This window comes from Lynx rufus, unplaced genomic scaffold, assembly GCF_022079265.1.
Source record: "Lynx rufus isolate CCGP_SWC_20201006 ecotype Redwood Valley unplaced genomic scaffold, mLynRuf1.p SCAF_17, whole genome shotgun sequence".
In the NCBI taxonomy this organism is placed as follows: Eukaryota; Metazoa; Chordata; class Mammalia; order Carnivora; family Felidae; genus Lynx; species Lynx rufus.
Window position 1 is genome coordinate 12,536,218 of NW_025814831.1, and position 26,297 is coordinate 12,562,514.

A 26,297-nucleotide genomic window follows, 5' to 3' on the forward strand; every position below is an offset into this window, starting at 1 on the left:
ACTCACGGGCCGTGAGATCATGACCTGAGCCGAAGTCGGACGCTTAACCAACCGAGCCACCCAGGCGCCCCCTCTCTTTTTTTTTAATGTCCATTTATTTTTGAGAGAGAAAGAGAGCACGAGTGGGGTGGGGTGGGGGGGTGCAGAGAGAAAGGGAGAGAGGGAATCCCAAGCAGGCTCTGCACTGACGCGGGGCTCAAAGTCAAGAACCATGAAATCATGACCTGAGCCAAAGTCGGACGCTTAAACGACTGAGCCACCTGGGCGGCCCAATGAAGATTTCTTCTTAAATCTCTCAGACCGGAGAGGGAAAGCAGTTACCTGGGCCAACCTTATGTTTATAAATAATAACACTACTGAATGTTTCGTATGCACTGGCCTCCGTGCTAAGAGCACTGTCTTATTTAATCCTGTGGCACAGCGACTGTCTTCTTTTGCTGGTGACGTAAGCTCAGAGAGGGAGGGCCTTAGGACCAGGGTAGGGATTTAGGACCACGGGCCTCACCCCTGGAGGCCGGAGAGAAGGAGCACAGCTGGAGTGGCAGAGCAGCACTTGAACCCAGAGCTCCTGGCCCCTCATCTGTGTTCTGGGGGTAATGAGGCCTTGCTTATTTATGCAGCTGTGGTAACCCAGCCCTTCCCCAGGGGCCTGAGGGCGGTTGTTCCTTGTGCTGAAGGTCCCTGTGGGTTCTGTTAAATAGCAGCTCCCTCTAGTGCACTGAAAAATGACTAGGTTGATTATTAAAGAGGAGGGGGAGGAACAGAGAGAGAAGAGAGGAGGTAGGCAGAGAGAAGAAAGGAAGAAAAAAGCCCTTTATAACTACGTCTAGGAGCTGGGGACAGAGAGCCAGCTCTGGAGTTACTGAAGAAAGAAGCTAGCATCCCCTGGGGGCCTTGGGAACAAACATTCTGGTAGACGAGGAGCCAGGTGGAGGAGCCAGGAAGATCTAAACGCAATCGGAAAATCTGCGAACCGGGCTGGCTTCCCAGCCCCCGCCCCTGGGTGTCACAGTCAGGGTCTGACTCAGGGAGCGCGATCTCCTGGTACTGGGAGAACCTGCGGCCTTCAGTTCCCAGAGTAGAGAAAGAGCCGAGCTCACTGCCACCCAGAGGCGCCTCCTGTGCCCCCTGGAGGCCTTGTTACCTGATTCCAGAATGTCAGCACCATGGAGGAGGCCTGAGACCGCAGGTCTGGCTGCCCTGCTTCTCCCAGAGGGCCCGTGTCCCACTCGGGGGGCAGGCCAGGAACAGAGTTGGGTCTGTAATGTCGCAATCTCTTTAATCATCTCTAAACCTTTCCAAAATCATCCCTAACTTCCCTTAAAGAGTTCATAGTGATTGAGAGAGGCATCTGGAGACAGCCTGTCTTCGATTGTCAAAACACCTCCCGGTCTAACTACCAGTTTGCGGGAAATGTAGGGGGCAGAGAAGCACGAGAAGACAGGACAAAAATGCAATCAGATAAACACAAAACACAAAACCCCTGCAGGACAAGTGACCCAGTTTCTTCCACAAGTGAATTGCAAGGGGAAAAAAGAGGGAGGCCTAATACAGAGACTTAAAGACACATCAACCCAATGCAAAGTGGCAGCTTCCTTTGGGTCTTGATTTGGACAAACCGACTACAGAAAAATAGAGCCTTGAAACATTGGCATTCATGATACTTAGAAATCATTGCTATATTTTAGGTGGGATGTTAGGATGATGTTAAAAATAAAGGAACCTCGTCTTTTGCAGACACGAACTGGCATGTTTACAGAGGAAATTATACCATGTCTGAAGTCTATTCTCTACTAATCCGGGAGGGGTGTGTGGAGACCAGACATGATGATAACTGCTGGGGATTCATTATCTTATTTCCTCTAAGTTTTGTATTGAATTTTCCCTCATTAGGAAAAATTGAGACCTGAGAGAAGGAAAAAATACAGGTGATTCAGAAATAGACCCTGAATATTGAAGAAGTTCCTTTTTCTTACAGTCTCCTTTTCATGAGTGCAGAAAAGAGGGAGAACTGATGGATAAAATGACACTTATCAGTGGTACGTGTCACCGTGGCATTGGCTGTGGTTTCCCTGTTGGTGTCTCAGAGTCTGTGAGATTCAGCATTTGCTGGCTTTCCATGGTGGAAGCTGTCTTGGCTGCATTAAGGGGCTGGTCAGGTCAGGCAGGTGAAGCCGGGTTCGGGTCCAGCCCCGGCAGTACCCGGACATCTTGGGGCTTTTCCACTGTGCCCACGCCCTTCTCCCGGCACACAAACTGGCCTCGGATGCCAGGAAACTGCTGGAGCGGACAGTGACCCATAGCCTCCGTGGGAGCCACTGACACTCAACAGGAGGCCTCCCAGAAACAGAACCAGGGCCGGCGGGGGGTCACATCCCCCAGGAAATGTCAAATCCAAACCCAAACAGGAATCATGTTCGTCCTCACCAGAGTTTGAAAGGATGGATGGGGAGCGGACAGCTGTGCTATTTCAAAAGCCCCGTCCAAGAGGCTGATCGGGGACAGGGCCTCGAGGAGGGTCCAGGGGACTGCGTGTCAGCTCTGTTGCCAGGCCAGGGTCTGCTTGTGAAAGGCCGTGTCTGTTCCCTAAGCTGCTGCTCTAAGTCCGTGACAGAGGGAGGCCCCATCAGGCACAAGAGACAGGGGCCGGTGGCAGATGGTGTGGAAGAGGAGTTCTACACGTGAACAATCCACACAAGAAGAAACAGGCGGTGAAGACAACACCAGGCTATCACCTGGGCCCATCAAGCCGGCAAAACACATCCCGCATTTGGACCCTGGAGTGGGGGTTTGGGCGGCACCCACGACTACAGAGGACATTGTTGAAATTATCGGTAAATTTTGAATAGGTGTCGGAAAAGAGCAGTATTGAGCGCCTGGGTGGCTCCGACTTCGGCTCAGGTCATGATCTCACGGTTCGTGGGCTCGAACCCCGCGTCGGGCTCTGGGCTGACAGCTCGGAGCCTGGAGCCTGCTTCCGATTCTGTGTCTCCTTAGCTCTCTGCCCCTTCCCCGCTGTGCTGTCTCTCTCAAAAATAAATAAAGCGTTAAAAAAAAAGTTACAAATAAATTTTAAAAACCAGCAGTATTGTATCAAGGCTGAATTACTGATTTTTCATACTTGTACAGCAGTTATGCAGATGTTGTTAGGAAACACAGTGAAATATTTTGAGGTAAAGGGTCACGAAACCTGCAACTTACTCAAATTGTTCAGGGAAAAGGGTGGGGGGAGGGAAAGAGGAGGAGGAGGGGGAGGAGAAGAGGAGCAAACGGAGGAAATGTTAGCGCTTGGTAAATCTGGGCAAAGGCGGGGTTCTTTGTACTATTCTTGCAATCTCTGTAAATGTGAAATTATAGGTACGCCTTTGCTTTTGAAAGTTCGCATTCCGCCTCTACGCTTTTACGAAAGACCTACGTTAGTACCTGTTTTTGCTAATGGAAAGAAATCTGAAAAGGATTTGCACTTTCACAAGAAATGGCGAAAAGCCAGAATAGCGCTTAGCCTTTGTTTTGCGAAAGCCGAGCTGCTCTAGGGGCAGCGGAGCGGAGGGGCCCCGCCAAGCTCCTTCCTAGGAGCTACGGTCAGCATCTCAGCATCAGGCTGCCAGCTTTGACCCGTGTCTGGGAGCATCTGGGCTCCGTCTCGATTTATTTTGTTGCTTCCGTTAGCAAGATGCCTAAGAAAGATTACGTTCTGGGTCTGGAAAGGCTAAAAAATTTTTTCGTCTATATTAATGGTAATTGCTTCTCTGCTTGACGCCATTTCTGCGAAAGTTTGCACAGCACCCCCTCCCCCCCCCTTGCTTTCAGATTGCAGGATTGGGGGGCAGGGGAACCGATACATCAGAAAGTTTTTTTTTTTTAAGTGGAAAAAAAAAAAAAGCTGATACCGCTCAGTGCTGCAGGGAAGCCGGGGACATGAAATGCCTTGTCCTGCCAAAGGGAGACAAAGCCGGCATATGTAATCGGGAGGATTAAGCAATAAACATCACAACTTTTGACCCAGAAACTCTGCTTCCGGTTAGCCTAAAGAAATAGCCATAGATGTGTACGGAGATCAAACCACAAAGATTTTCACCGAAGCCCTAAACGTTCAACAATAGATTGGTTAAATAAACGATGGGCATTCACAGGATGGACCACTGTAGTCGTTTAGATGGTTCTGTGAAATAATATTTAATCACAAGGATAAGTGTTCATAATACATTAAGGGGGGGAGGGGGGAAGGTTCCAGGACATTATGTTCAGTGTAATCATTATGGTGAGTAACAGTGAAAACCAAACTGAGTGTGTGTAAGTGTGTGTGAGTGTATGGGTGTGTGTCTTCACATACAGCTTCTTGAGGTCAAGTATCAAGTCTTATTCATTATTGTATTCCCTGTGCCCAGGACCATGCCTGACACGCAGTAAGTTGTAGTAAGTGTTTAGTGAATGGGGGCACCTGGGTGGCTCAGTCGGTTAAGCTTCTGTCTCTTGATCTCACAGTCCTGAGATCGAGCCCCGTGTCGGGTTTCGTGCTGAGCATGGAACCCACTTAAGATTCTCTCTCTCTCTTTGCCTCTGCCCCCTCCCCTGCCTGTGCATGCTCTCTCTCTCTTTCTCTCTCAAAAAAAATTTTTTTTAAAATTAGTCAATGAATTAAGAGCCATAGTGGGGCGCCTGGGTGACGCAGTCGGTTAAGCGTCCGACTTCAGCCAGGTCACGATCTCGCGGTCCGGGAGTTCGAGCCCCGCGTCAGGCTCTGGGCTGATGGCTCAGAGCCTGGAGCCTGTTTCCGATTCTGTGTCTCCCTCTCTCTCTGCCCCTCCCCCGTTCATGCTCTGTCTCTCTCTGTCCCCCCAAAAAATAAATAAACGTTGAAAAAAAAAATTAAAAAAAAAAAAAGAGCCATAGTAAAAAGAGCCAGATGATGTACTTTAAAATGTCCATAACAGTATTTCTAGGTGGTGTGAATATAGGTGATCTTCACTGCCATTTTTCTATCTGTATGGTCTAAATGTTCTGCGTAGAACATTGGTCAGCTTTCCAATAAATTATTTAAAACAATAAATGCAACTGTTCAAAAACGATTGTAAATTCTTTCAAACAGTAAACGCAATTCTTTAAAAACAATCGTGGGGGCACCTGGGTAGCTCATTCGGTTATGTGTCTGACTCTTGATCTCAGCTCAGGTCAGGATCTCACGGTTCATGGGATCGAGCCCCGAGTCTCGGCACTGACAGTGAGGAGCCTGCTTGGGATTCTCTCTCTGTCCCTCTTTCTCTCTACCCCTCTCCTGCTTGCGCTTTGTGTGTCTCTCTCAAAATAATAATAATAATAATAATAATAATAAATAAACATTAAAAATAATAATAATAAGGGGCGCCTGGGTGGCTCAGTCGGTTAAGCGTCCGACTTCGGCTCAGGTCATGATCTCGCAGTTTGTGAGTTGAAGCCCCGCGTCGGGCTCTGTGCTGACAGCTCAGAGCCTGGAGCCTGTTTCAGATTCTGTGCCTCCCTCTCTCTCTCTGACCCTCCCCTGCTCGTGCTCTGTCTCTCCCTCTCTCTCAAAAATAAATAAACGTTAAAAAATTTTTTTTTAAATAATAAATAAAAAAAACTGAAAATTATTTCAAACAATATACAATTCTTTAAAACAGTAATGCAAATAGGAAAAAAGTAGCCTTAATCTCAGGGCCCTTGGATACAGGATCTCTCTGGCAAAAGGGTGAAGGTTGAGGAAGTTACTCCAGCCAATCCTCACAGGGCAGGAGTGTTCCCAAAACCCAGTCACGCAGAGGTGAGAGGGGCCTGTGACCTGAAGTAAGTCATTGGACCCCTCGGTGGCCCCTGGTCTCTCCCCTGTGGAGCCGGCAAGGGTGCCTGTAGCATTCAGTGCTCAGCTATGTGGTCAGCACCCCCTCCAAGCATGCCGCAGACCCAGAGAGCTTTGGCAGGGGTGGGGAGCAGATAGATATTTTTGTCCCATTGAAGATGAGAAGACTGAGGCCCAGAGCCTGGAATCCGAGGCCCAGGGGGGCTGGCTTTCATTGCATCTGCACCTACACCCGGTGCCTGATAGCCAGGACCCCTTCTGGAGCCCTGCTCTCACCCTGCCCAATGGGACCTGCCCCAGACACTCACAAGTGCCCTGTCCTGTTTGTGCATGTCCCTGGAGAGGGCAGAGTGTCCCAGTGGAATGACAAATGGCTGCTTTAAATTGGCTGAGACTTGTCACCTCTCTGACCCAGAAATGAGTCATCGCTGACCCTTCCCCCGGCACAAGAGCCTGCCCAGATCTGTTGGGAAGACACACAGCCTGAGGTTTGCTCCTTGCAAGATGGTGGATGGCAGGCTTTGTTTTCATGAAAAGCAAGTGAGCCTTTTTAAAAACAAACACTTCTTTTTTTTTATTTATTTTTTAAAATTTTGTTAGTGTTTATTTTTGAGACAGAGAGAGACAGAATGTGAGCGGGGGAGGAGCAGAGAGAGAGGGAGACACAGAATCCAAAGCAGACTCCAGGCTCTGAGCCATCAGCACAGACCCTGACGCAGGGCTTGAACTCACAAACCGTGAGATCATGACCTGAGCTGAAGTCCGATGCTTAACCGACTGAGCCACCCAGGCACCCTGGAAGACTTCATTTTTTAGAGCAATTTTAACTTACAGAGAATTGAGCAGGAAGTGCAGAGAGTTCCCGCAGAGCACCCGCCTCCACCCTCTCCCAGAGCCTCCCCTCTGAACATCAGTGTGGCTTATTTGGTACAGCCTATGAGCCAGTTCTGTGACGTTATTTTCACATGAAGCCCACAGTTTACAAAGCTCCTTCTTTCTTGTAGTTGTGATAAAATACATATCACATAGAATTTACCACTTTAACCAGTTTAAAAAAATTTTTTTTAAAATGTTTATTTATTTTTGACAGAGAGAGAGACAGAGCATGAACAGGGGAGGGGCAGAGAGAGAGAAAGAGAGAGACAGAACTTGAAACAGGCTCCAGGCTCTGAGCTGTCAGCAGAGCCCGACGCGGGACTCGAACCCATGAACCACGAGATCATGACCTGAGCCAAAGTTGGATACTTAACTGACTGAGCCACCCAGGAGCCCCTGGATGTCACAGTTTCTAAACCATGCCTCTATTTCTCGACTCTGGGATTGTTCTCAATTTTATGCTAATGTTAATGGGTCTATCGAATTATAGGTGCTTACATAATCGTATGGATTTTTCCCCCACTTGCAAAGAATGGAATAGCTAAGCCAGAGGGCACAAACGTCTTAAAGATATCCTAGAGATTTCTTTTTTTTTTTAATGCATTTTTAATTGTGATTTTAAAACACAAAATTTGGGGTGCCTGGCTGGCTCAGTGGATAGAGCATGTGGTTCTTGATCTCGGGGCTGTAAGTTTGAGCCCCACGTTGGGTATAGGGATTACTTTTAAAAAATCTTTTAAAAAAAACCACATGAAATTTACCATCTTAACAATTTTTAAGTGTACAGATCAATAGCATTAAGTATAGGTATACTGTTGTGAGAAAATCTCTAGAACCTTTCGTCTTGCAAATCTAAAACCCTACGCTCTGAACAACAGCTCCCCAATCCTCCCTCCCTCAGCAACCACTCACCATTCTGCTGTTTCTATGAATTTGATTACTTTACACACCTCACATAAGTGGAATCATGCACTATGCGTCTTTTTGTGACTGACTTATTTCACTTAACATAACGTCTTCAAGATTCATTCATGTGCTTCTTTTTTTCTAATATTTATTTATTTATTTTGAGAGAGACAGAGAAAGAAAGAGCAAAAGAGTGCATGGGGGATGGGCAGAGAGAGAGGGAGAGAGAGAATACCAAGAATCAGGGCTTGATCTCATGGACCGTGAGATCATGACCTGGGCCTAAACCAAGAGTCGGATGCGTAACCAACTGAACCACCCAGGTGCCCCCATGTTGTTCCTTTTAAAGGCTGAATAATATTCCCTTGTATGGACACACTGCATTTTGTTTAAGGCATTCATTTGTTGGTGGATATTTGGGTTGACTACACCTGTTAGCTATTGTGAACACGCTGCTATGAATATGTAGCAATGAACACATGAACAATATCTGTGTTTGAGTCTCTGCTTTCAATTATTTTGGGGATATACCTAGAAGTGGGATTGCTGAGCCATATTTTTAATTTTTGGAGGACCCTCCATCCTGTTTGCCATCGTGGTCACACCGTTTTACATTCCCACCAACAGCATACGAGCATTACGATTTCTTCACGTCCTCGTCAACACTTGCTCTTTTCTGTTTTTGTTTTAAATTTAAGAGCCCAGAGGGGTCAACTGGTGAGTGGGTCCCAAATGTCACAACTTTCACTTGAGCTCACGCTTCAAGAGTTGTCTCTCAAACACATTTACCAAGAATTCATTACTTTCCTGTCTGTACCCTTTGGTCCAGCGTGTCCAGGTCTGGGGATTTCCTGGGAACTGACCACTAGCTATTGTCCCAGGTCTGTGCCCTCTTCTTCCTGGGTCTGCTTCTAGCTGGATACTCTTCCCCACAGCCAGCTGTGGCCATGACGGTGTTCTCACCCATTGCAAGGGGTGCAGAACTGACCCACCCAACTTCTGCTCTTGGCTTGTTAAAGGCCTTGCCCGCCCTGAGCTTTCTTTCTCCTTCCTGCAAACACAGCACAGGACGGTGGCCAAAGGGAGGGCGGAGCATTCTGTCTTGCCATCCAAGGTCTCCAAGCATTTGACCTGGTCCCCAACTGCTACAACCCTACAGGCACACCACCTGGGACGTCTATTGTCCCCTTAGTGTCATTCATGGGGGCATTGTTTGTAACAGCAGAAGATTGGAAGTGAGCTCAGTGTCCACCAGCAGGTGACTGGCTAAAGAAATGAGACACATCTGTCCAGTGGGACTCCATGCAGTTGTTTAAAAAATGACGAAGTTAAAAAAAAATTAATAGACAATTTTTAGAGCATCTGTAGGTTCAGAGCAAAATTGAACCAAAGACACGGAGATTTCCCACATGCCCCCCTTCCCCCACATGCACAGCTGCCCCCACTATCAACACCTCCCCAGAGTGGTACACGTGTTAACAATTCATGAACCTACGTCGGCACATTATCACCCAAAGCCCATAGTTTACGTAGGGTTCACTCTTGGCATTGTACATTCTGTGGTTTAGACAAATTTAGACGCACATTCATCATTATAGTATCATACAGGATAGTTTCACTGCTCTAAAGACATGCTCTCTTATTTAAAAAAGAAAAGGCAAGAATTAAAACAACGCAGTTGACCCCCTAACACGGGGGTGGGGGGCACCAATCCTTCATGCAGGTCAAAAATCCAGTATGACTTTGACTCCACAAAAACCTAACTGCTAAAAGCCTATTGTTCGCCAGAAGCCTTACTGATAACAGTTGATTGACGCGTATTTTGGATGTTATGTGTATTATGTACTCTATTCTTACACTAAAGGAAGCCAGAGAAACACTGTTATTAAGAAAATCATAAGGAAGAGAAAACACATACGCAGTACTGTATTTATTGAAAAAGTCCATGTGTAAACGCACCGACAGTTCAAACCTGTGTTGTTCATGTATATGCTAATATTTGGTTTTTGTTTTTTTTAAGTGGGAGACCGAGTGCATATTTGGATTTGCTTGTATGTGGATAACACAATTTCTGAAAAGGACCCAAGTTGCCTGTTTCACCCTTAGGTGGGGACAGGTGGGGGTACACGGCAGATGGGAGTCAGGGTTGGGAGGTCAGTTTGTCTTTTCGTGCATTTTTTAAAGTTTATTTATTTATTTTGAGAGAGAGAGAGGAGGGGAGGGATGGAAGCAGGGAGCAGGGGATAGGCAGAGAGGCAGAGAGAGAGAGAGAGAGAGAGAGAATCCCAAGCAGGCCCTGCACTATCAGAGCAGAGCCCGATTTGGAGCTCGATCCCACGAACCGTGAGATCATGACCTGAGCCAAAATCAAGAGTTGGAGGCTTAACCAACTGAGCCACCCAGGTGCCCCTTCTCATGCATTTTGACGGTAGAACCATGTGAATGTATTACCAGTTTAGAATTTAAATAAATACAAGGTAAAATTTTTAATAATCTGCTTTTCTGTTTTATTGTAATTCAAAGTTCAAACACACTCCATGCAGGCTCCTGATAACGATTCCCTGAGCTGAAAGGTGCCGGCTGAAGGCAGAACTGCTCGGGGTTCGAGCTGCCGTGCGGCCTCCACGCACCAAGGGCAGCTGGGCCACGACCTCTCCCAGGACTCCTGTCCCCGTCTGTCCTACATCCGGCCCGCTATGCCCAGCTGAGCCCCAGCCCTCCGTCTGCTGCCCAAACACCCAAGCTGCTCCCCCACTTCCTGCCAACTGAGCATCCTAATTACACGTTAATAGTAATTGCCCGTGACTAGAATCTTCCACAGTCATAGACGTTAACCAAAGTCACGCCTAACGAGCCTCACCGTTAATTATCTGTGCTCGCTGCTCCAGGATTTAATTAAGCCTTGGCAGGAAATAGCAATCCGCTAGGAGGAGCGGGGAGAGCTGGCACAGATGCCCTCTTCCCGTCAGTGGTCTGGTAAAGCTGCTCCGAGTCCCGGGGTTTCCCGGTGAGCAGGAGGGGACGCCGGGGGAGGGGGGCTGCATTCACCCAGTGCTGGCTGTTTGCCAGGCAGACCCAGACTGCATACTCCGCTCGTCCAACCCGTGCAGTCACCGTGGAAGCTGGGTCTCCATTGCGCAGATGAGGAGACAGAAGCTCAGAGAGGCCCAATGACCTGCCCAGCAATAGACAGAGCCAGGGTAGAGTTGCAGACTCCTACATTTCCACTCCTTGGTGGAGGAATGATCGTGAGGCTGGTTTTCACTCTAACCTTGAACTTGTGCAGTGGTGTTTCCTTTCTCCAAAGTGTTCCCAAGCATTATTTCATTTCAGTTCCACGTTCGTTTATTAAGAAAACAAAAAGTGGGGTGCCTGGGTGGCTCCATCGGTTAAGTGTCCGACTTCGGCTCAGGTCATGATCTCGCGGTCCGTGAGTTCGAGCCCCGCGTCGGGCACTGTGCTGACGGCTCGGAGCCTGGAGCCTGCTTCGGATTCTGTGTCTCCCTCTCTCTCTCTGCCCTCCCCTGCTCATGCTCTGTCTCTGTCCCAAAAATAAACGTTAAAAAAAATTAAAAAAAAGAAAACAAAGAGCTAAAGTAGCTGAAACTGAGACAGAATGTACTGCACACACAACCACACGCCAGGGCCTCGCGCTCTCAGTGTCGCAATGGAGTGTATGGGTGAGAGCGGCCCTGGGCCCCGACTGCCTGGTTCCAGTCCCGGCTCTGTTACTAGCGGCCGAGCGACCTCGGTCAGATTACTTGTCCTCTCCACCAGTGGTGCCTAACTGGGCGGTTAAAAGGAGCAAATGACAGACACACATACCCCTTAGCACAGGGCGTGGCGCCTGGACTCTGTTTCTCGCGTGTCACTTTTCTTTCAAAGTCACTTTGATTGGAAAAACTGGGCTCAGCGATTCACGATTCCCTGCCCTGCCTTTTGCAACGTGACAAGAACATCAAGAGGATGCATTTAGTTCCTCTTTTGATGCGTCTTCCTGCTAACATGACCTGATTTTATAAAACATTTTCAAATAGTAAATATGAAAAATGTTCTTCCTGACTATGCTCAACCTGACTAGTAATCAAAGAAACGAATGTTCAACCAACAAGACACCACGTTCTCTGTTGGACTTCTAGAAATGTTCTCTCTCTTTTTAGCTCTAACGCCTACTGCTGGTGAGAGTGCACCAGGAATTGGATTCACTTCTGGGGGGTTAGGGGGTAAGTTGGTACTCTCTCTCTCTCTCTGGAGGGAAATCAGGCAATTTGCAGAGAGAGTTTGAAAAGTGTCTCTACCCTTTTACCTACTAGGTCCACCCTAGGATATATCCTCAGCCACTCATTCTCAATTAAAAAAAAATATATATATATATATATATATATATAGAGAGAGAGAGAGAGAGAGGCAGAGAGAGAGACACACACACAGAGAAAGACACAGAGAGGGACAGAGTTGCACACAGCTTTCCATCACTGTGTTATTTTGAATGGTGAAAATGTTCTTTCCCTCCAAAATATCCAGCATTAATAGAATAGTGAAGTTATAGTCCAACCACCCAGTGGACATATTATGAAACAATTTAAAATGGTGTTTAGCAATTTTTAAAGCTCATTACAGAAGAGTCCCATGTTGAGATCTTTGTTTCTAAATATATCATTCTCCACTGAAAGGAACCAGGGGGCTTTTTGCAGAAATGGTTGATTCCAGATCCAAGGCAGGGAAAGTTCCAGGTTAGACTGGAATGTCTTGGTGTTCCAGAAAGCAAAGAAGTGCTTCAAAATGCATGGAGACAGGTGGACAGGATGTGGGAGCTGGCTTAAAGGGGCTCCCACTAAGCCAAATCTGGAATAATTTAAACATCAAGAGGTTTAATGACAAGAGTGGATTTTATTTTGATTTTGATTTTTAAGTGTTTATTTATCTGTTTTGAGGCAGAGAGAGAGTGAGCAGGGGAAGGGCAGAGAGAGAGGGAGAGACAATCCCAAGCAGGCTCTGCACTGACAGCACAGATCTCACGAACCGTGAGATCATGACACGAGCCAAAATCAAGAGTCAGACGCTTAACCGACTGAGCCACCCAAGTTCCTGAAGACTGGATTTTAATACACTGAATTAAAAAGAAGCCATAAGTACAGAGTGATCAAATAAAAAAAAGAGGAACAGAGGGAAAGAAAAAGGCCAGCTAACAATGGTAGAAAAACAACAACAGATTTAGAAAATCACCATTTTGCAATTACCGATATAAAAATTCAGGCCAGGATTGTCAGTGCATTTTGAAACCACTGTTGGGAAATAGGACATTTCCATGGTCTCAAGGTATCACCCCACAAGACACTTATTCACAAAAAAGGGGGAAAATATGCCTCTATGATGGCGAGGTCTGGCAGGAACCATTGTAACCAAGTGGTCAAATACAGTATCACTGACACCGTGTGCCTCCTGAATTGATGTAATGACCCAACATCACCTGCATAGTATTCTTCCCCAAAACAGTAAGCCTGAATCTAATCATGAGGAAACAGACAAACCCACAAAGGACAAATGAAGGGAAAGGAGAGCTGTTTAGGATTAAAGGGATTAAAGAGGTAGGATAATCCAGTGCAACCTTGGATTGGATCCTGGATCAGGAAAAAAAAAACAAAAAACACTTACAAAACAGCTCACAAAGAACAATTTTTTTGGACTCTAAGAAAAATGTGAACAGAAACTGGACATTAGGGAATATCCGTGCACAATGTTAGGTTTCTTGGGATACGTCAGTGATATTATTAAATAGGAGACTTTATTCTTAGATCCCAGCTGAAACATCCTTGGACGAAGTGTCATGAGGTCTGCAATTTACTTTGTCATTCAGAACAAAAGAAGAAAACAGGTGGGGCAACATGTTAACAATGAGGACATCTTGATGAAGTGTCTATGGATATCTATTGTGTTATTTCTTCAACTTACCCGTGAGTTAAAAATTTTTGGAGCTTATTTTCATCAACATTGGCAAAACTTGCGTGGGGGGGGTATTTATGACAATATTGTCAGATGCTTGTGTCATCAGAGTAGTATATAAACTTGCTTATACATGTGGATATACAAATATGCACACACCCGTGGTGGTTGGCTGTGATTTTTATCACTCGGCTTTCATTCCACCTTCGTCAGCTAGCAGCACCCTTATTTCCTTCTGGAACTCATCCCTTCCTCTCTTGGTTCATGAAGTTTGGATGGGGGTGTAGGAACCACACCCATCCGTCCCCAGGGATTGGTGGGCACATGTTTTCAGTTAAGTCCAACCAGACTAGCAGAACAGTGGACATCAACCCCGGTGCTTTTGCGGGACCTATGGGGAAAAAGCGGTCCTCTTTTCTGCTGAGGTTTTCCTGTCCACCTGATGGGATGTAAACAGAAGCAGGGAAGTCATCTTTTGTGGGCAACAGCTGCCTGTGAATCAAGCCGACATTGAAGGAAACCTAAGAAGGAAGGAAAAGGTACCAGTTTACAGTATCTGATACTTGTGGGAATGCAAGCTGGTGCAGCCACTCTGGAAAACAGTATGGAAGTTCCTCAAAAAGCTAAAAATAGAACTACCCTACGACCCAGCAATTGCACTACGAGGCATTTCTCCACGGGTCACAGGTGTGCTGTTTCAAAGGGACACACGCACCCCCATGTTTATAGCAGCACCATCAACAATAGCCAAAGTATGGCAAGAGCCCAAATGTCCATCGATGGATGAATGGATAAAGAAGATGTGGTATATCTGTACAATGGAGTATTACTCAGCAATCAAAAAGAATGAAATCTGGCCATTTGCCACTACATGGACCAAACTGGAGGGTATTATGCTAAGCGAAATTAGTCAGAGAAAGACAAAAATCATATGAGGACTTTAAGAGACAAAACAGATGAACATAAGGGAAGGGAAGCAAAAATAATATAAAAACAGGAAGGGGGACAAAACAGAAGGGACTCATAAATATGGAGGACAAACTGAGGGTTACGGGAGGGGTGGTGGGAGGGGGGATGGGCTAAATGGGGAAGGGGCATTACAGAATCTACTCCTGAAATCATTGTTGCACTAGATGCTAACTAATTTGGATGTAAATTTAAAAAAATAAAAAAAAAGACAGTATCTGAATACTTGGATTTAAACGTGAAGTTAGGTGAACCTGTAGATCTCCTTTTTGCTTAAACCAGTTTGAGCTGGTATCTGCTGCTTACACCCAGGGAGTCCCGACCACTATGAAGTGCTTAGAAAAGTGTATCAGCTTTCTCTCACCATATAACAAATTACCACAAGTCTCGGGGCTTAAAACAATACATACCATTATTATCTCACGATTTCTGTGGGTTAGGAGTCTCGGCACGGTTTAGCTGGGTGCTCTGTTCTGGGTCTTACAAAGCTACAATTAAGATGTTGGCCAGGGCTCCTGGGTGGCTCAGTTGCTACGCATCTGATTTCGGCTCAGGTCATGATCTCATGGTTTGTGAGTTCAAGTCCCACACCGGGTGAGCTCAAGCCTCGCTTTGGGTAAGCATGAGCCCTGCTTCGGTTGAGTCCTGCTTCTCTCTCTCTCTCGCTCTCTCTCTCCCCTCCCCCCTCTCTGCCCCTCACTCACTTGTACTCTCTCTCTCTCTCTCTCTCAAAAAAAAAAAAAAAAGATGTTGGCTGGGGCAGTGGTCTCCTCTGGAGGCTTGCCTGGAGGAAGAATTTACTTCCAATATCATTCACCTTGTTAGCAGAATTCATTTCCTTGTGCTTGTAGGACTGAGGGCCCTGGGTTTTTGCTGGCTGGAGGCCGGAGGCTGCCCTCAAGTCCTGGGTGCTGCCCACAGTGGGCTTGACACATGGGCTTCCTCTAAATGCCACTCATTTCATCGTCAACAAGGAGAATCCAGTTCGCTAAGATAGGATCTAATGTAATGTAATGCAATGTAATGCAACGTAATGTAATCACAGGGCTGACACCCTATCCCCTTTGCCATGTAATGTAACCAAATCAAGAGGGTGACATCCCATCACATTTGCCATATTCTATTGGTTAGAGGCAAGTTGTCGATCCCAGCTACACTCATGAGGAGGGAATTACCCAAAGGCATAGATGCCAGGAGGTGAGAAATCACTGGGGGTCAGCTTAGGGTCTGTCTGCCACAAAGGGGGTGAGGAGAATCTACTTAACAAGTGCCACACCTCCACCTACCCACCACTAAACATTTATTTGCTCTTTATGAGCAGTAAAGCACCACGTGTATTATCCCATTTCTTCCAAATTTCACTGTGGTTGCTACTGCAAAGAGTCTGGATGGGGAGGTGTTGAAAGGACACGAGAATGTTCTATATACCTTGTTGCTTGGAATTTTTTTTTTTTCAATGAGCATGGAGTCATTTGAAACTATGACTTCAACTATACCTGCTCTGTCTCCACTTCTGGATCTTCCTGCACATACGCAAGTGGGGGGAAGAAAAGACTGGAAGGAAATAGGCCAAAATGTGGAGGCTCATTCGTTTGGAGTGGTGGGCCTATGGATGAATGATATTTTCTTCTTCACACTTTTCTGTGTTTTTCACAATTAAAGAATATTATTCTAATAATCGGGGGGGGGGAAGTCCAAGTGATCTGAATGTTTTTCAGGTCCAATTTTACAGTTAAAAATAACGCCAACCCTCTTTGTTTACCTTCTGCAGAAAGGCAATTTCCTGCTTGGGTGGCTGATGGAGTGTCTGTTCCTAGAGTTTGGAGAAATAAATCAGATGACAGCAGGGAACACACACCTGCTTCCTCTCACACTGATAAAGAACAATTAACTCTCATCAGAACATATCTGGCTTTGCCCCAGGACTAAGTGCTATTTGAAAAAATATGGCAGGTTTTCTCCAATGACTAAAAGCTCCTGGAAGGTTCTAGCCAAGATGGGAAATAGAAGACTTGGTACCAGACAGATTTGGTAAGCTGACATGTTCCATTACCAAATAGTTTAACCCCATGACTATACGAAAACAAACAAGCAAAAGATATATTTGCTGTCATGTTTGTAACTAGCGGGAGAACCTTTATGGGTCTCTGAACTCGTTTGCTTGTGTGCGGAAGTAGAGAATTTAATACGGAGGGTCTTATATCAGAGTCAATTGACCAGACCATATCTGTGGTCAAAACAAATAAAACACAAACACCCAAAGTTGAGGCTAAGCTTGCTGCAGCAAGGGAGAATGTGTCTCAGGAGCACCTCCACAGGGGAGATGAAAGGGACTTCTTAAGGGTTTAGGCTTGTGTTGAATGATGGTGAGGGCATTAAAGATTTGGAGCAGTTCTGGGGGGGATACCATCATGGAGCAGGCGCGATCTGGTGACTGAGTATCACAGTGATAGTTGTCTAGAAGGAGAGCTAAAACGGGGTTTGAATTAATATCGGTGATAGAGCAGCAGATGCTCAGAGAGGAGCAGTGCTGGTTGGAAGAGGGGGTGTTTAGTAATTTTTGTGCTCACAAGAGTGGCCTTGTCATTATCTTGCTCTAGGTACTGTTTATGTTCTGCTGGGAACACGATCAACTGATTGCCAGCAGGATTGGTCTCCACTGTCTTGGTCCATTTCAACTTCAAAACAAACATACCACAAGGGACGCCTGGGTGGCTCACTCGATTCAGTGCCCGACTTCGGCTCAGGTCATGATCTCATGGTTTGTGAGTTCACGCCCCGCTTGGGCTTTCTGCAGTCAGCACAGAGCCCACTTTGGATCCTCTGTCCCTCTCTCTATCTGTCCCTCCCTTGCTCTTGTGCTCTCTCTCTCTAAAATAAATAAACATTTTTTAAAAATCTTACAAAACAATAAACACGCCACCAAATAAAAAACTAATATTTGAATACATTTTCACCTTAGAAACTGCTGTTTCTTTTTTTTCTTTTCTTTTCTTTTTTTTTTTTTTTTTTTTTTTTTTTTACCTATGGGGAACTTCTTTGTGAGTCTTTCTAGTTTCCCCATTCTTAAAAATGAGGAGATGGAGGGTCAGAGATGTTTAGTGACTTTGCCACAGCTAGTTAAGCAAGTCAGAAAGTAGTAGCATCCAATTTTTGGTTAGTATTTCTTCAAGGTCACACATCACTGTTCCTCCTTAGTCCTAGTTTCTAAAATTGCATCCGTTCCAGAAATCTGTATTGAATACTCAAGTGCCATGCACCCTTCCAGGCTCTGAAGATATAACTGAGACAAGATGGGGTCGCAAGCTTGGAGTCTGGTTGGGGTGATGGAAAGTGGTGAGGCAGCTCCATTCAGCATGAGTATTAAGAGTAGAGATTTCTATGTGCTATGGGAGCTCATAACCAGGGAAGGACACTACTGGTCATCTACTGTCACTGTAGCAAATTACCACAAACTTAGTGGCTTCAAACAATTTAAATTACTTTCTATAGTTCTGGAGGTCAGAAGTCTGCAGTGGGTCTCACTGAGCTAATATCAAGAACTTGGTAGGGTTGCATTCTTCTGCGGAGACTCTAGGGGAGAATGTTTCCTTTCCTTTCCCAGCTTTGAGAGGCTGCTTGCATTCCTTGGCTCATGGCCCCTTCCCCATCTGCAAAGCCACCAGTTGAACCACTCTGGCTCCTGCCCTCACATCTCCTTCTGACTCTTCTGCCTTCTTCCATCTTTTAAGGGCCAACGTAGGATTACTGGGTAATTCAGGATAATCTCCTTGTGTCATGATCCTTAATTTACCGGTGATTTGTAGTGTCCCTTTGGCTATAAAATGTTCACAGGTTCCAGGGATTAGGACACGGACATCTTTGGGGGGCCATTATCCTGCCCACTATGGATACCCAGCTTAGTATTTCTTTTCTTTTTTGGAGGGAGGGAAGGGAGGTGCTCGCCCTTCATAGAGAAAGTGGCATTTAAGCTGGAGGAGTGTGAGTGGAGGAGATACATGCCATCCTCAAGCAGGAGGGGACAGGAGGTTAGAAGGGAAGTGTCCTAAGCAGAGGGGAGGTCCGGAGGCTGAAAGGAGGCATGGTGCATGGGTGGACACTTAGTTAGCTATCGCTGGGTTACGTTGCACTAACAAGCAACCTCCCAAGTCTCAGGGTCCCACAGAAGCAAAGATTTACTGTTCATTTAAGCCACATGTCCACCTTGGATACACTCCATGTTTGACTCTGCTCCATGCCTTCACCCCATAGGACCTAGGCTGCAGGAGCAGCCACTGTCTGGAACATGCTGGGCTCATGGCGGAGGAACAAGCAGGGCCCAAACCACAAGATGATACTCAACATTCCTGCTTGGGATGGCACATCCCTCCTCCACTCACATTCCACCAGCCAAAGAAGTCAGTCTGTAAGGCTAAGGCAGACGTCAGCAGGACAGGAAGTAAAATCATCCCACAGGAAGAGGAAGTGAGTCATTGGGGAAGATCGGACTGGAACGGTACAAGAGACCGGAGTGCAGAATATGATGTGCGGAGCGGCTTGAAGCTTGGAGGTGGTGAGGACCAGACCATGCAAGGCTGCGATCTGCATCATTTCCCCTTGTTGGAGTGCAGGCTCCACGGGGGCAGAGCCGGGTCTCTGCTCCATCATCCAGCTCGGTGTTGCCCAGCCTCTTCCATTATCACCACTCCCCTCCATGAAATCTCAACGTCAGATCGCCTGGTGCACATTAGATGCAAACCTGGCTTTACATACGAAAACAGTAAGATATTTCTGCCCTCCTAGGAACCAATTCTTACCCTGTGGGTGGCGATATCGGCCCGTGAGGAAGCATGTTCTAGCTGCAATTACATTTAAGGTTTGAATTAATTCTTGAATTCCATTGATTTATACCGAATATGTGAGTTAAAGCAAACTGCCAGTAGCTGAAAAATTTGCATGCATAAACCTTACTACTTTAGGTAAACTTACCTTAACTAGCACTCCTCGAGAGGAGAGTGGTACAGTGAGCTACAGAGGAAAACATGATATGAGGAAAGAGCCTGACTATATGTGGGTGTCGCTTGGCAGAACCTCCAGAAATTGAACCTAAGCCTCTTTCTGCTTCCAGAAATCTTCTCCACTATCTTTTGGGAAAATCCATGAAGCACGACTGAACTTCCTCTGATGATTAAAGCTCTTCACTATGTACACCTCGGGTCAGCAGTGTCCTCAGGTCACCTTTTGTTTCTATATATTATTTATTTATTTTTGTATTAAAACTTCTGTAATGTCTACTTAGTTTTGAAAGAGAGAGACAGAGTGCGAGGTGGAGAGGGGCAGAGAGGGAGAGGGAGACACAGAATCTGAAGCCGGCTCCAGGCTCCGAGCTATCAGCACAGAGTCCATTGCGGGGCTCGAACCCACCCACTATGCGATCATGACCTGAGCCAAAGTCGGACGCTTAACTGAGCCACCCAGGCGCCCCCTGTTTCTGTATTTTACATACTTATGGCCTGTCCCTTTTTGGGAAATCCTGGCGAGTTGCCTTATTGGAGTCCTCACTATTGTCAGTGTACCTGGCCAGCTAGTTTCTCTTCTTTGCTATGGTTTTAGGAACTAGATGCGTTGCATGAACAGGAGAGATGCTGAGTGAAGGTCTAAGGCGCACTGGAAGGGAGGACCAGAGCTTAGGGCTTTGCCGGTTAACAGTGAATGAAACTCAGCGAACATCAACAGAAGGCCAGTTATGGGCCAGGCATGGGTCTAGGCACTGAGGATACAACAGTGGATAAAAACAGTACTGTCTCTGCCCTCTGGGGATGACAAACGTCCGAAGACATTTGAGTCTATGAGTCTGACAGTGTGACAGCCGTAACACCGCGCAGTGAGTCATGCTACGCTTGGTTAGTCAAACATGGGATACGTTTGTCTGCAGCTGTACTCTTGGATTTCATTTCAGTTTTGTTTGTTCTTGACTTGAACAAACATGAAGAGTTAACTGTGAATGTGGAGGTTGAACAGTTATGGGGGAAATGAACAAATTCGTCGATCTGGTATTCCTTTTTTTTTTTTTTTTTTTAATGTTTATTCATTCTTGAGAGAGACAGAGCAAGCAGGGAAGGGGCAGAGAGAGGGAAGGCACAGAATCCGAAGCAGGCTCCAGGCTCTGAGCTGTCAGCACAGAGCCCGATGCGAGGCTCGAACTCACCAACCGGAAGATCCTGACCTGAGCCGAAGCGGGACACTTACCCGACTGAGCCACCCTGGCGCCCCCATCTGGCATTCTTTGTAACCACATAGGAAAATGTACTTCCTGCCTCGGGTTCAGCCTGCCGTCACCTCAACGAAATGAAATCTATACTATTCATCATTTGTATGTAGAGCAATGGTAGCCTGTGGATTTCTAAAATACAGACTTTTAAACGTTTTCCCTGGTTAAAGACATCGGTGATTCAGGGTCGGAGGCGCTTACTAAGGAGAAACAAAAAGGGATTTCAAATTCCAAGTCCTTCCCTTGGACTACGGGTCCCTGCCACACCGGCCCTGCGGCTCTCCCTTCCCGCATTCCGCTCCAGCCACGCTGGCCTCCAGGGGCTCACCAAGCACACTCCCCGTTCTGGAGGCTTTGGCCTTGTGTAAGGCCCACCCACCCCTGCACTCGGACCCTGTGCCAGCCAGTGGTCACTTCTGCGGAGGATTGCCCCCGCCCCTCCCGCACTTCGTGGGACCTTCACGTTGTTCTTCCCAGCATTTAACACCAAGTGTCTCGTGAAGAATGTGTTGACAGCCTGCCTTCCCACTTAAATGTGAGCCCCACCCGGCTCCCAGTTCCCAGAAGGGACCAAGAATACTGGGCACTCAAAATGTGAATTACTTTGTAGCCTTATTATAGCTTAAAATACAACCTTCTGTGAATAAGGCTTCTGCACGTAACACACTTGACCCTCCAATGTTCTGACAAAAGAAAAAAATCTTACCTATTTTGGGGTGTCTGTGTCTGGAAGCAGGTCACCCATTAGAAGTGTGATGTTCATAGGGCACCCGGGTGGCTCAGTCTGTTAAGCATCTTTCGGCTCGGGTCATGATCTTGCGGTTCGTTGAGTTCGAGCCCCACGTCGGGCTCTCTGCTGACAGCTCGGAGCCTGGAGCCTGTTTCGAATTCTGTGTCTCCCTCTCTCTCTCTCTGCCCCTACCCCGCTCATGCTCTGTCTCCCTCTCTCAAAATAAATAAAAACATTAAAAAAGAAAATTAAAAAAAAATAAATAAAAACAAGTGTGATGTTCATTTAGTCCGTATTCTTCTCATTCAGGAGTCAATGTCATTCAGGAGTCACTGGGAATACTAGTCAAACGTGTTCAGAATGACCTTGAAGACGTTTTTCTCAGTAATTTCTTTCTTCTGACCAATCACAGCCCGAGGTGCCTGCCTTAGGCCATCGGTCCTGACTATGCTCTTCGGCTTTTCCAGTTCTTTCCTTCTACTTCCACCTCCCAAGGTGCCCATGTGGGCCTTTTTCCAACACAGCTGGCCTCTTGCAACAGCCAGCGGGAGCCCAAGGAGGCGAATTCGGTTTGGGTTTTTGCCCCCACAGGGTGGGTTGGATGTAAGCCTTCTTAAACTAAGGCTGGACCGCCCAGCCTGGCAGCCTCCCCCCTCCTCCACAGACCAGGCTGTTTAATACGTGTTAACAAAACCCCTGCTTTCCTTTGAAGGTTTTATTCTACAGAATAAACTTCAACAGAAGTGGTAGCTTTTGGTAAGCACAAAGTCTAGAGAAAGAGAAATATTCCTATGATAATAAAACAATCTTATTTTCCAATTGATGGCTGTAAATATAAAGCAATGCAAGCGTTCTGATAATATATGTATATTTGCATGTATATAATGTATGTATAATAATATACCCTATATATGTATTACGCACACAAAATGTCTTTAAATGAATACACTGGATTGAGAAGGAAAAAGATCGACTCTCATGCAATCATTATTTTTTTATTACTTTTTTAATGTTTCTTTATTTTGAGAGAGAGAGAGAGACAGAGCGTGAGCAGGGGAGGGGCAGAGAGAGACACACACACAGAATCCGAAGCAGGCTCTAGGCTCTGAGCTGTCAGCACAGAGCCCGATGTGGGGCTTAACCCTATGAATCGCAAGACCATGACATGAGTCAAAGTCAGATGCTTAACTGAGCCATCCAGGTGCCCCTCATGCAATCCTTTTAGTCAAGGTTTCATGCTATCTGAGCATAAATGAAAGGAAACACTGTTTAGAACTCCCTAGTTTGTTAGTGGCTAAGGATGGTGAAACTGAAACTCAAATTAAAAAGTAACCGCAGAAAAATAGTCTTGGAAACACTTTGTCAAACTATTTCCAAAGCCAAGAATGTACAAAGCCTTAAAAAAGATGTCAAGGCATCCCAACAAAAGCCAGGAAGACACGCAGAGACGGGAAGTCTGGCAATACACGATGATGAAGCATGTGCTGTTTTCCATTTTAAGTATGTAACCTGGTTTTAATCATTTTCCAGAAAAATTTCCAAATTAGAAGAGAGGGAAAACCACCTTTAAAAGATATTAACAAGATTAAACCTTTACTTTATTCTGGTTGAGCTCAGACCTGACCTCACAGCTCACGCTCCGACAAGCTATTACACCCGGGTAAGAGCTATGACATAAAACCTACAGGTTTAATAATGTGTCTCCACCCCAGTGTCTCATATCCACCTTTAGATGATGTGCCATTTCGGCCTTTTTCGTTCATGCTAATTTGAGAAAAAGCTCAAACACACATAAGATAACCTTTAAAACTTCATTTTCTGATGAAAAATAAGAAACATATACATCTGCTAGGGTATTAATTTTGAAGAATTTATAGGTCAATTAAAGTCATAGTACAGATGTCATTAAGAACGGAAACTCTGCTCAGGTGTTTGGTTAAGCACCAGCAGACTGCTTCGGAAACATTCCTGATAGAACTGTACCCCTGCCCAAGATCTACATGAATTAATCACAGGCGAAGAGAGACCACCAGTAACCAGGGGACAAAATAAGAATTCAGGCATGTGGGGGAAAAGGAGTGCCAAAAGAGACATTATATTGAACTTCAAGCAAAGAAAATGTCTCTTTTCAAAGAATAACTCCATAATGTCTTTGCAGTGGAGTGTTTTAAAAATGCAAAGGTTGAAAAAACAGATTTGATTCCTAAACACTACACGCAGGGGCTATGGATGTCCTGAGCTGACTGACCCAAGGTCCAGGCTAGAGGAAAGGAAAAGAGGACGGTGACCAAGTGCCCAAGAACCCGAGGGAGCTGGCACACTGGGACAGGAGGGAGTGGGGTATCCCGGAGAGGGGGAAAAGCACCAAGAATCAGTGACCAGTGACATCACTGCTCATTTCTGCTTTTCTCACTAAAGCCTGTTCAGAAAGGTCCTATTTAATAGGGGGTGAGAAAATACTATTTTACAAAAGAAAAATGCACAGCAAATTTTATGTATCTATACAAAGCCTCAGACCAATCAGGCCTTTAACATGTAAGAAGCAAATCCATATTTGCAAAGCTAAATATATGAAAATACGAAAGCAGACCGAATTATCAAAAAGAAAACGTTTTATTTGTATCAGTAAATACAATTAGTTTCCCTGATTATAACCCATAATGCGTGTCACCTAAAACACAGGCTGGCCTGTACAGGAGTGAACGAGCCCAGCACGTCTGTGTGCGTGCGTGCGCGCGCGCGCACACACACACACACACACACACACACACACACACTGAATCTTGGACTTCAGAGAAAGCAGAGCTGAGCTTGTTATGTTACTGTCGGTTTCAGAAACTCTTACCATTTGAAAGAAATGGGGGGAGGACTTAGGCAGCAGAGCACTTGTATAATAAGTGAACGAGTTCAAAGCTTGTAGTGATGAGATGAACTTGCACCCCATTCTCCGCAATTTTAGGCCACTGGTCCTTCTGCAGATCCCAAGTCTGAAAACAGATGACCAGTCACCAAAACAACTGGGTTCAGTTCATTTGCCATGCGGCTGGTCATGGTGCATTTCTGGTGTGTACGTCAACAGAACGATCATGACCCAGAGGTGAAGCAAAGCCTAAAGAAAAAGAAAACAGTTTCTAGATTAGCCAAGAGATCAATCTGCACCAACGGCCTACTGTGTAGTGCACTGAGGGCAGGAAGCATGTCGTATTTGTGTCCGTATTCCTGGGGCTGGCACCGTGTGTGCAACATCACAGGCGCTTGGTACGTGTTTACTGGGTAGATGATGAAGAAACAAACATGTAAGCAACTAAACTAGCTAAATGTAATGGACAGTAATAATTGTGATGCCTGAAGAATTCTCAGTTGAGAGTTATCAATGTCCTTAACATATTCGTAATATGCACAGGTATACATAAATAACCAGTCGGGTGATTATAATGCAGAGTAGATGGCATAATGAAAATTGCAAGATATATATGAAGTTGGTTGGAAAGGCTTTATTTTTTTAAAGTAGGCTTCCGGCCCAATGCGGGGCTTGAATTCACATCCCTGAGATCAAAAGTCTCACACTCTACCAACTGAGCCACCCAAATGCTCCCGGTTGGAAAGCCTTTCTGGAACAGAGTTACGGTTGGTGTTTTGAAAAGGGTGTAGCCATCATCTGGTGAAGGGGAGATGGGAAGACATTCCTGCAGGAATAACGTGTTGAGCTTCAGGAACTGATTTAGGGTCGAGCACGGGACCTACAGTGATGAATTCCCACTAGTTCCCTCGTGGCAGCACTAAGGTTATGTGAGGCTCCCTTGCTACGTGCCTCGCCATTCTGTCGTGTGCCATCACACCTCGTGCTGACGGAAGTGCCAGCGCTCTTCACTCTCTGACACCAGGAATCGACTCAGTGTAGGCCTGTTCTAAGCCTCTGTGATGCCATCAATTTTTTTCTCTTGTTCGCTCCATCCCTCACTTAAAAACCTTTTTGGTTAGTTAGAGACAGAGACACAGAGAGAACCAGCAGAGGAGGGGCAGAGGGACACAGAGAGAATCTCAAGTGGTTTCCACCACCAGCACAGAGCCTGACCCTGAGCCTCAGGACCCTGAGATCATGAGCTGAGCTGAAATCGAGTCAGACACTTAACTGACTGAGCCACCCAGGTTCCGCTCCTTAAGAACTTTTTATTTAAAGGAATAACTCTTCCCTCTAGTGGATCACAGAGAAATTTCTTTACTAAGTAAGCTTTTTTCCTTTTTCAGGAAAACTGCTTGTCTTAATTACTCTTAGCCGCCCTCACTCAGAACAGTTAGAGGGCTTTTTAGGGTCACAAGACACATGAAACAGTATCCCAAACTATGGTGACCATTTTATTAGAGCTAAGAAATCTGAAAGAAATCAACCTTACAAGCCTTTCAGAAAATAAAGCAAAACAATCAAAGAAACTTTACATAAAATGAAATCGATTGTTTTGCATTGCATTTTTATCATCAGAGGGGCTTAGAAATGGAGGTAACTATAAGGGGCGCCTGGGTGGCTCAGTCGGTTGAACGTCTGACTTCTGCTCAGGTCATGATCTCGCGGTTCTTTAGTTCAAGCCTGGCGTTGGGTTCTGTACTGACAGAGTGGAGCCTGGAGCCTGCTTCAGATTCCATGTCCCCCTCTCTCTCCGCCCCACCCCTGCTTGTGCTCTGTCTCTCTCTGTCTTTCAAAAATGAATAAACATAAAAAAAATTTTTTTTAAAGAAATTGAGGTAACTATCAAACTTCACTACAGTTAATTTTATTGTAGGAAAAGCCTTTGAGCAATTTATATTTTAGATGT

General features: G+C 45.8%; 1 protein-coding gene across 1 annotated transcript in view; it reads right to left on the bottom strand.

Moving 5' to 3' along the window:
• Positions 1-24,080: 24,080 nt before the first annotated feature.
• GOLGA5 (golgin A5) overlaps positions 24,081-26,297 on the bottom strand; it is a 34,588-nt gene continuing 32,371 nt past the window's right edge. The window contains exon 13 of the mRNA XM_047080194.1: positions 24,081-24,595. Within this exon, the coding sequence (XP_046936150.1) occupies positions 24,515-24,595 (81 nt within the window). The 3' untranslated portion in view covers positions 24,081-24,514. The remainder of the gene's footprint in view (positions 24,596-26,297) is intronic.